This window comes from Nannobrachium achirus, assembly GCF_963921795.1.
Source record: "Nannobrachium achirus genome assembly, chromosome: 18".
Classification (NCBI taxonomy): domain Eukaryota; kingdom Metazoa; phylum Chordata; class Actinopteri; order Myctophiformes; family Myctophidae; genus Nannobrachium; species Nannobrachium achirus.
The window spans coordinates 34685737-34696975 of record NC_137825.1 but is presented as its reverse complement, the minus strand read 5'-3'; the positions used below and the strand labels follow the sequence as shown (position 1 = coordinate 34696975).

The 11239-nt window shown below is 44.5% G+C and overlaps 1 protein-coding gene across 1 annotated transcript in view; it reads right to left on the bottom strand.

The window, feature by feature from the left end:
• Positions 1-709: 709 nt before the first annotated feature.
• LOC308303043 (heparan sulfate glucosamine 3-O-sulfotransferase 3B1-like) overlaps positions 710-11239 on the bottom strand; it is a gene marked incomplete at both ends in the record, with an annotated part of 93212 nt that continues 82682 nt past the window's right edge. The window contains one exon of the mRNA XM_080747362.1: positions 710-1331. Within this exon, the coding sequence (XP_080603488.1) occupies positions 710-1331 (622 nt within the window). The remainder of the gene's footprint in view (positions 1332-11239) is intronic.

Below are 11239 nucleotides of genomic sequence, written 5' to 3'. Positions count from 1 at the left end.
TCCTTAGTAAATACGTGATTTTTCTTTTGTTGTGGGGGACGGAACTTCAGTTGCAAAAAAATATGTCACTTTGTCTTTTCGCCAAAAGGGTCATCTTTGACAAAGTATAATTTAGCCTCACAGTGCTTGGACTGCAGCGCAGTCAGATTTTTAAGTCAACAGCCCTCCGCTGTGACTAATGGCTCTTTCCCACTATGAAGGGTTTCACCAAGAACCTTCCATAACATCCTTCCATAACATCCTGACATTTACAGAACCCCTGAAGTTCTGATATGGACGGTCTGTTTACGTTTCTATCATGACCACAACCGCCCCTGAAGGCTGAAGGCCGCTCCACTCCAATGCAACTCCCTGCTTTTAGGTACATCCTAAAAAAGAAAACTTTGATCAGCGAAAATAGCTGATCAAAAAGCTCACAAGGCGTCGCAACATGATACGTACGCCGTGAGCTTGTAGATCTGCTGTTTTAGAAAACAAGTTTCAAAGTATAACTTCTCAGTTCTGGGTTCACAGAAGTCAGGGTCAGAAGTACCACCAGCTCCTGACCAGGGTCCCCAAGTGAAGGTTCAGAGAACCTTGACTTAGCCACAGTGTATATGGAAACACTTCCAGAACCTGTGGAAATACGTTTCACGTAACGGCACAGTTCAATTAGTTCTTGTGGCCGAAAAGAGCTATGAAGAGAGGGAGCAAACACAAGGCCACGTGTTCAGTCGTCCCAGCCAAACATACGGCCCGTCATCTGGTAGAACTTCATGTTGAAGGGCCGGTAGAAGTCCCGTAGGCGCTGCACCACCTCGGGGTCAATGTCGGGGTGGGTCCGCCCTTTGGTCTTGCCCAGGCAGTGGGGCTTGCTGCTGCCCTCGGCCTTCTTGAGGCAGGGGAAGCCCTTGGTCTGGTTGAAGTAGAAGTGTTTGTCCGTGATGATCCTCTTGAGGCCCAGGAAGTCCTGCACACGGCCCAGCTCCCCGGCGGGGTCGCTGATCAGCCGCTCGCCGCTCACAAACAGGATCTGCTCCATGGGGAAGTACTGCAGCCAGTTGTCCAGGTGCTTGGCGTAGATGCCGATCTGGACGGCGCTCCACGACGTGTCGATGAGGCCCGTGGTCCTGTTCTTGAAGGTCAGGCTCTCGAAGGAGGGGATGTCGGGCTTCTTGGACAGCGTCTGCGTGTAGTCCGAGATGGCCCGGGTCACCGGGTCCCGCACCACCACGATCACCTTGGTGTCCCGGGACATGGCGGAGATGCGGGCCGGAGCCTCGCGGGTCACAAAGTAGCTGGGGGTTTTCTCCATGGTGATCTGGCCCTCCAGGGTCTTGGGCATCAGCTCCCTGAGAGACGAGAGAGAAGGAGGAGAAATAGGTTCAACAGCATGTACAGAACATCCAACACATTTCAACAGGTGCAGGATACAAAAGAACCAACAGCAGATCAAGAAGATGATCAAATCTGAACTCTGTAATCGGTTTTAGTGCCCAAAATTGACGAAGGGGCTACGTCCTCCCAGTGGGGGCTCCTCACTGGGAGGTGAGAGAGTAGAATACAACAGCAGTGACAGCACACATTCATTTGTGGAGAGTGGAATGAATTGAAATAACGAAAAAATGAAAAGGGTGTAAAAAAGGAAACGAAATCAACCAAAATTGATCAAATACATTTTCTTTTCTTTTTTTGTAAAGAAAATGAACGCACACACAAAACATTTCAACATGGTGCAGGATTAAAACAAAATGCTGATAAAGAAGATCATGAAATCAGTATGCTACCTGAAGCGTTTGTACTTAGATTTGAGGATTTCTGCAAAACAAAAACAAAAAAAACACTCCATTCCCATTGAAATGCATTGGCAGAATCCACCCTCATACTGTAGGTAGGATAAAAGTGCGGTGTGGCCGTACCCTTAGGGAGTTTGTGGGTTTTATGATTTCTTCATCTTCCATAAGGAGAAGGGAGACACGAGACGCGCTGAACCTGCTCTCGCTAGAAGCGTACAAGCCTCCTCTCCTCTCATAATAAACAACCCGCACGGATGAAATCTGCCGACGTCGTAGGAAATTTAGAATCCAATCCGTCAAGAATAACATTTTCTAACGGTTTATTTATGGTGGTTTATTTATTTATTCTTTATCGTGTGTCTGCATCTGCGAAGCTCAATTAAGCGGCAAGAGGCGTGACCGAAAACGCTTGAGCCCCCGCGTCGCCGCGGAGCAGCAAACATGCTCCGTCACTTCAGGCAGAAACCTCGTATCTCCATATTTCAACGTATGCTTTTTTTTTTTTAATGAGTGAACGCTCTACTTTGTCATATGAGAGTGTCTTGGGAAAACTCATACTGTACAGTACGTCCCAAAACTGTAATTTTTCAGTTTTCAAATTCAAAAACAGCAAAAGTAGGAGATCCACAAGCTCCAAACACGCCACAATGCTTTCTCTGAACTCTGTATGGGGCATTCATTTACACCAGGGTTCCCCAATAGGCGGCCCGCAGGCCATTTGCGGCCCGCTGCGGGCTACTGTCTGGCCCCCACCAACCCCAGTAATAATGGTGGTATAAGAGCAGCAACAACACTAGCATATTGGCGTTATCGGGTGGAAACCTTGTATGTCCAAAACCTTTCGTTTTGTATTTATCATCTAAAAAATGTACTAAACTAGTGAAAACAGCCGATCTACAAGCACACAACGCCTCGCGATGCGAGGCGTTGTGTGCTTGTAGATCTGCTGTTTTCACTAGTTTTGTGCGCCAATCGTGTATGATGAAGCAGGGCTTTGCTTTACCAAAAACTTACACATTTGAAACTTGGAGATACAAGGTCGTCGCTGGAGTAGTGGAAACGCCACCATCGCCCCCTGCAATGTTGTGGCCCTCGGCTTGGTACCCTAGACATAATTCGGACCTTGGGGAAAACTATTTGGGGAACCCTGATTTACACCGTGAAAAGTAACGGTGTTGGACATACAGGGTTTCCAATGGACAGAGACGACCTCCCGTACTGACATCGGTGTACGTTAGTTGCTTCAGGTCTTAATGTGACCTGAGGGCATATGAAATCAAGAGGCTTCTCCCCCAGGTCCTTTCTGAAGGCGAGGCATGATGCCTCTCCCCTTGTACAACATGAAAGGTAAAGCATCAATCTCCATCCATCCCATAGCACCGTACGTCTCACTGGTTTTACCGGTTATAAAACATTGATGCCTGAAGCCCACCGTTGCTGCCTTCAGCATAATTGAACACCTTCCAGTTTCGTTTTGTTTTGTGTTCCTTAAGAAAAATTGTTGCAATGAATCATGGCTAAACGAAATGAAACCAAAACAAACAAAAAAGGGGAGTGAAGAAAATATGCACTGTAACGTTCTGCTCCAGTAAAAAAAAAAGTGAAAAATGTTTTGTTTCCCTTGTTTCGAGTTTAATATCTCACGTATTTTGAAACTCTTTAGGGAGTTTCATTTCATGCTGTGTTTGCAAGTGCTATAAACAGTTCCCCGTCCACTGCCCATAAGACATAATGTATAGAAAAAGCCAGACATAGTACTCATGAAGGCTGATAATATATATTTTCTTTCTTTTCTTTAAAAAAAGAAAAAATAATGTATCGCCGGGCCTCTGCTGGGAAATTAAATACTCGGCGATGAAAGAACTCCCATAAATCCCGCCTTAAATATTTACAGCGAGAAAGTTCAGCCGGGCGACAGACACCCGCGTAGCCCACGAAGCTCGCGGCTGTAGATTTTGCTTGGCCCGCGGTTTCCTGCCGCCCCGCGCTCTGTACAGCTCGGCTTTTTAACCGCGGAACTCACGCGGAGGGAAGAACAGAACGGGCCCAATCCATTCTGCCCTGACAACCCTCCCCTTCTACTCCCATCTCTCCTTTCCACTCCTTTTTTCTCCTGCTCTCACCCCCTCACCCCCACCCCGTGGTGGAAAAAGTACTACTCACTCACATATTTTACTCAAGTAAAGGTATCAATACTGCGATATAGGAATTCTCTGTTACAAGTAAAAGTCCGGAATTCTAAATGTACTTGAGTAAAAGTATGAAAGTGTTAGCATCAAAATGTACTTAAAGTACCAAAAGTAAAAGTACAAAATGTTTGAAAATAGCAGACCTACAAGCTCACAACGCGTCGCATTTTCAAGTAGCCAAGGTATAAAATAGGGCTAAAGTGGTTCGTTCATGTATGTTTTATAATATTATAATTTATATCTGCAAAGTATCTAGTAACTAGAAATAAGAAACAGAAATAGAAACAGAAATCCACTCGTCCGAGACAGTTTGCCCTCCTGGCGCCCAAGCTGTGGAATAAACTTCCTGTCGCACTTAGAACAACGGACTCACTTGCTAGCTTTCGCCGTGGACTGAAGACTCACCTTTTCGGACTCCACCTTGACCCATAGCACTACTGAAACACTCAATGACCATACATGAAGCTAGTCAACATTTATTTTATTGTTTTAGATTGATATTCAAATGCTTTTGTTATATTGTTGTTGATGTTCTGACATGTTATCTTGTATTATAGTAATGTATTTCTGATTATTGTAAATCGCTTTGGATTAAAAGCGTCTGCTAAATGCCTAAACTGTAAACTGTAAACTGTAAACTAAAGTTTTTAAATAATTGTAGTGGAGTAAAAGTACAATATTTGTCTCTGAGATGTAGTGGACTAAAAGTTTGGGAAATTCCAAATACTCAAGTAAAGCGCACATACCTCAAAAGTGTACTTAAGTACAGTACTTAAGTAAATGTAGTCTACATAGTTACTTTACACCACTGCACCTCATAACCCCCCCCCCCCCTCCACCCCCCTCCACCCCACACCACCCCCCTCCACCCCCACCGGCCCCGGCGCCTTGAGGACGGTGACTTGAACCGAGGCAGATAAAAGCTGCACATGAATGATTAACCCCCCCCCCTCCCAACTCCTACTCCCCCCCACCATCTCTTCTCTTCCACCATTTAGAGCCTCTGCAGAATACGCCTTGAAAAATTCACCCCCAAAGTATACTAGTATGCCTCAATTATTCATCTTCTTTGGCTGGGGCATGAAGCTCAAAAAGCATGTGAAGGTAGGCGGGCGGGCGGGCGGGCAAGCTCGCCGGGACGGACGACTGTTTTGCCCGGGCCGTGACAAAAAAAAAGAACTTAAGCGCCAAAATACTTAGTGTAGCTTTCATTGTGAGAGCGTACTGTAAAGAAGGACCTGTGAGCGTGTTACATGGGAAATCGTTGAAGCAGACACAGGACACTCTGAACTCCCGTCCGGGAAAAATGGGGGTGAACGTGGATTCGCCTGTAAAAGTTTTTTTCTCAACTGATACTTGTAGCTTGGGGTCACCTCTTAAGGATTCAAGAGGATGACCAGTGATATCCATTGAGCATTTTTTATTATTAACCCCTTAATGCCTGAAACATGGGCTCCCATTGACTTTCTATACAGGAGGAAAATACCCAGAAAAAGATTATTTTTCGGGGTATTTAAGGAGGATCTGAGGGGTCTAACTAGGGGTTTGTCATGATGCTGAATCCATTGCAGGCATTTGTTTTGCACAAAAAACATTCCGTGGGCTAGAAATAGCCTCAGAAAACAATACACGTATGGGTGAGTATTCATGTTAGTCGGAGGCCTTAGGGTTTTTTTTCTCGTGCTAATCAGTCTAAAAGTGCAAAATTTTGCACAGATGTAGCTCAGGGCTTGCTCTAATGATTTAGCTAGGGCGCCCGAGTCTGCGACATTCGGGGTCGCCACAGCGGCCAAATCAAGTTGGGCTCCCATCGACTTTAGTGATGAAAAGTGATGAGTCATCACTTTTCAGAGTTTTGTGGGTGTTGTGGTGACCCCGAAGGTCGCCGACCTAGCTAAATCATTAGAGCATGCCCTGAGCTACATCTGTGCAAAATTTTGCACTTTTAGACTGATTAGCACGAGAAAAAAAACCCTAAGGCCTCCGACTAACATGAATACTCACCCATACGTGTATTGTTTTCTGAGGCTATTTCTAGCCCACGGAATGTTTTTTGTGCAAAACAAATGCCTGCAATGGATTCAGCATCATGACAAACCCCTAGTTAGACCCCTCAGATCCTCCTTAAATACCCCGAAAAATAATCTTTTTCTGGGTATTTTCCTCCTGTATAGAAAGTCAATGGGAGCCCATGTTTCAGGCATTAAGGGGTTAATAATAAAAAATGCTCAATGGATATCACTGGTCATCCTCTTGAATCCTTAAGAGGTGACCCCAAGCTACAAGAATCAGTTGAGAAAAAAACTTTTACAGGCGAATCCACGTTCAGCCAAAAATCACCCTTTTTTTCCCGGACTGTTTGTTTGTGGCGGGGGACGTGGTGTGTTATGGTGGGCCGTCCACACAGTGCTCCCCAAAAACCTACTCCTCCTTCCCCAGGGCAGCGCTGGAAGAAGTACTTGAGTAAAAGTAGCAATACCATAACGTAAAAAACTACTGTCACAGTTAAAGGTACAAAGTACTGCCATCAAAATATACTTGACTTTTTAATTGTCTATTTTGGAATAGACAAAGTAAAACATTAAAATAAGGCTTTCAGTATATAAATTGATCTAAATATACACAATTAATGGAGCACAAAGTACACTGTTTGCCTCTGACATGCCTCTGTAATGGAGTAGAAGTACTACTGAAGTATATTGAAAAATGGAAACACACAGAAAAAAGTATGCACGGTACAATAACGTAAGTTACTTTCTACTGGTAGCTGATTCCACCGCCTCGCCAGAAATCAGGCCGGTAAACAACCATGCTCCGATGAACTTTACACGCAGCACAGCGATATGGGCGGTGGGGGGGGGGGGGGGATGTTCATTGGTCTACTGTAGGTCGTGGAGCGTTGGAGCAGTGAGAGAGAGAGTAGCTCCCTGAAAGCCACCAGATGTCATGTTTAATGTACAGTATAAAGGCTCGCTTGGCTGATGGCCCGTTGATGCCTTCTCCACAAACTCTCCCAGATTCTGTTGTTTTTCTTTCTTAGAACTTCACACAGACTCATACATCATGAAAAGGAAAGCGACCCGGACCATTTAACCCCGGTCTATATTTAAGTCTCTATGCATTAGACATGTTACCCAAAAGCCTGCGGGGTTTGTAGTTCGCTGCACACCGGTGTCACGCAAGGGGAAATGGCTTCACCGCAAGCTCACGACGTTTCGCGCTGAGACATGTTGTGTGACCTTGTAGATCGGCTACTTACCCCGACACCATCATATCGTCATCAGGTGGAAACCTTGTACAGTATGTCCAAAACGTTCCCTTTTTATTATTTTTAAAATGATTTAAAATAGTCAAAATAGCAGATCTACAAACACACACCGATGCGAGGCTTTGAGTGCTTGTAGATCTGCTATTTTCACTACTTTTGTGCAACACCTTTGCATGATGCAGGGCTTTCCTTTACAAAAACACATACACATTTGAAACTTGGAGATACGAGGTTTCTGCCTGACAGTGACGATATGATGTACTAAAGGAGTCTGTTGAACGTGAATTTAAACCTCATCTCTGACGGGTGGAAACCTCAGCATGGTCCAGCAGTGTAGGCCCGTCTGTTATGTTTTTACTTCTTTTGTTTTATGCATCCTAATATCATTGTATAATTGTGTTTCTTTTTCTTGATGTTCCGTGTACAAGCACAACGAATTGTCTTGTTGTTGAAATGTGCTCTATAAATACAACTGCCTTGCCTTGCCTTGCTAGGGCATTCACGAATAGTGATTTTTAGTATTCGAATTATTCAACCTCAAAGTATTCGAATATTCGAATATTCGACAGGACTGGCCAAACTGTCAAATATTAAGTAAGCAAGAGGCGAACATTGTGGAAATAGCAGATCTACATGCTCTGTGAGCATGTAGATCTGCTATTTTCACAATATTTATCTGTGGAACCGAGTCACATTAAATGTAATACCTACAATTCCAAGTGCTTATCAGGATGGGGGTCCCCAGTTCATATATGTTTATTTTGGGGGTCACAGCCTAAAAAGGTTTGAGAACCCATGGTATAGAGCATTAACAAATTCACTGACATTGATTGACAACTCATTCTTATGACTTCCTATCTAGCCAAGGTTTAAAAACTACAGTACTGTATATATTTTTTAAAGAGAAAAAAGAAAAAGAAAAAAAAAGCGAATATTCGACTTTGGTGAACAACGTCGAATAGTGACTTTGATATTCGAATATTCAAATATTTGGTGAATGCCCTAGTGTGCGCACCAGTCACTCCGAGCATCCGCCATTCTGAAGGCTGCGCCAAGCCAATTAGGAGGGAGTGGAATTGGACTATAAATTCCTGATGCCGACTCAACACACAGCACTTCCCCTGAACGGAATCACACATAGGCCTAACCATCATACAGTACATGCATGCATAAAATAAAATGAATAAAAAATAGTATGTATGTAATAGTATGTGCTGATTGTTGTGCAATGTTTTATAGATGCTCAGACGCGCTTGTCATTGGGGGTTTTTTTGTGGGGGGGGGGGTTTCAAAGTGGGTGACGGGGCACCCTGGGGTGCCGCGACGGCAGTCCAGGGGTGCCGCAAGATCATTTGATAATATTTGGAATTTATTTGGACACAGTGTGCTTGTAGATCTGCTGTTTTCACTAGTTTAAAAAGATATTTATGGGGTGCCCTGAGACAAAAGAAGTTTGGGAACCACTGATATATATCCTATCATATCATATCATATCATATCATATCATATATCATATCCTATCATATCATGCACAGTATATAATTGCTGCTACGTTCACACACTTTTGTATCTTATCTCAGGTACTATGTATATGTACATTTTTTATTTGATTGATCTCTTTTCCCTGTTTTACAACCATACGATGAGAACTAGTAAACCTGTGATGTGACAATAAAGCTGATTCTGAGATCTCCCTCTTTTCCGTGGTGTTTCGCCCCCAGGGACCGCCTTGACCCTGACTCAACCTCAGAGAAACTATGCCACGTCCCCCTCAGTGACACGGAACACACTGTCAAAGAGGGACTCTCTGCTGCTGACACGGCCGGCTCAAAAGCGGCAGGGTCCAGCATGGACCCCCCCTGGAGCAGCCCCCCCCCCCCCCTCCCCCGCTGTGCCATGCAAAGGAGCACACGCCTGCATGGTGAAAAAGTCATGAGCTTGTTCTAGAGGAAAGCATTCATATTTGATAAGCACGCATCCTACTGGTGTTGTGTGTGTGTGTGTGTGTGTGTGTGTGTGTGTGTGTGTGTGTGTGTGTGTGTGTGTGTGTGTGTGTGTGTGTGTGTGTGTGTGTGTGTGTGTGTGTGTGTGTGTGTGTGTGTGTGTGTGTGTGTGTGTGTGTGTGTGTGTGTGTGTGTGTGTGTGAGAGAGAGAGAGTTGGGGGCGGCAGTAGGGGGGTTGATGGTGTGCGAAGTGAAAACGCCACAGTTTAGAGGACCGCCAGTTTGCCATATCGTTGCTGTCCGTCCAAAACCTCTTATCCCCATGCAAAAGCATCAATAGTAGTTGATCCACAAGCTCGAAACACGTCGACCATGTGTATATCTCGTTGTCCAACACAGCTACTCTACAGAAAATGGGGAAAAAAGAACCTGTGTTCTAAAGCATCCAATGTAGTTCTTAATTATCTTTTTTAATATTGCAAAAAAAGCTGATCTAAAAGGTCACGTGTTGCGTTACAATGCGTTTTGAGCTTGTTGATTGGCTATTTTCACAAATGTACACACACACACACAAAAAAGTTAGAAACTTTATATAGGAGGAATACGGAGATACAGGTTTTCTTGCCTGACAGCGACATATTGTACTTGTCGGGGTGAAACCTCCTAAGTCCACAACGGTTACTTTTCAGGATTCAAATTCAAAAATAGAAAAGTAGCAGATCTACAAGCTCGTGTCGCGTTTTGAGCTTGTGGATCTGCTACTTTAAATAAGGAGATAAAGAGTTTTCTGCCTGACTACCACGATATCCAAGTTGATGCAACTTTTGGCAGAAAAGGCGTGCAGGCCCCATGCACGGTGGGGTTCAGTACTGTGAAATAGACACCGTGTAGGAAGCCATAACTTTCATCTTCATTGGAACATAAAGACACAGATGTCTGGCACCGGAGAGAGAGAGAGAGGCGGTTTGATGGTGAAATAAAATAAGTTGAATAGTGAAACGAATCTATAATTGCGTGCCCACGAAGAGAGAGTGAGTTACAGTGCGGGAAAAGGAGTTCAACTGGATTCATCCTCACTGTCACTGTTGGCACTGGGAGGCAGTGATGGGACATACAGAACTGTACTGTATTGTAGAACTCAACCCCAGTACTGGAGTCAAAGGATACTACAAGTGAAAGTTGCTCTGTCAAATTTGTACTTTAGAGCAGTGGTTGTCTACCTTTTCAGGCTGCGACCTATATACATTGGCTATTTGAAAACAGCTGGTCCGATCTACAAGCTCACAATCACAACCACCATTATTTACAAGCAACTTTACAACAAAAAAGAAACAAGCCCAACATGGCTTATAAATATCAGACTTGGCAACGCTGAGACATACGTTCCTCTCCTCTACTCCTCCACTCGCAGTCAGTCAGTCAGTCAGTCAGTCAGAGACAGCCGCTGTCTGGCTAGGCTACTAGAGCCTATGTTGCAAATGCATGCTGGTGTAAGATCAATGAGGAGAAATCTACAAGCTAAGCTGTGGTCACCCTGCTATCTGCAACAGTTTGTAACTCACAGAGCCACAGCCAGAGGGTGAAGCTAACGTTAGCAGCTTCTCATAACAACGTGTGATGAGACCTCTAGAGAGAGCGGCCAGAGTTATGTTTCGTAGTACCACCGTGGATGGCCGGAGTTATGTTTCGGTAGTACTACAGTGGATGGCCGGAGTTATGTTTCGGTAGTACTACAGTGGATGGCCGGAGTTATGTTTCGTAGTACCACCGTGGATGGCCGGAGTTATGTTTCGTAGTACCACCGTGGATTCCCTTTTTTATAATTCGAATATTAATTTTTATGATCGAATATGCATTTTTTCCCCATATTCGACGAATATCCGATATTCGAATATTAATTTGGCAGCCCTAGTACTTTGTTACTATCCACGTGGGAAAAGAGTGGATTCGATTCCTCTTCAGTGGACTATGCACAGGGAGGTCAGAGAGGAGCAGAGCTGGTTAGTTTTTATGTGCCGCTACACCAGAGTCTATCTTTCCACTACGCGGCAACCGCATGCGGTG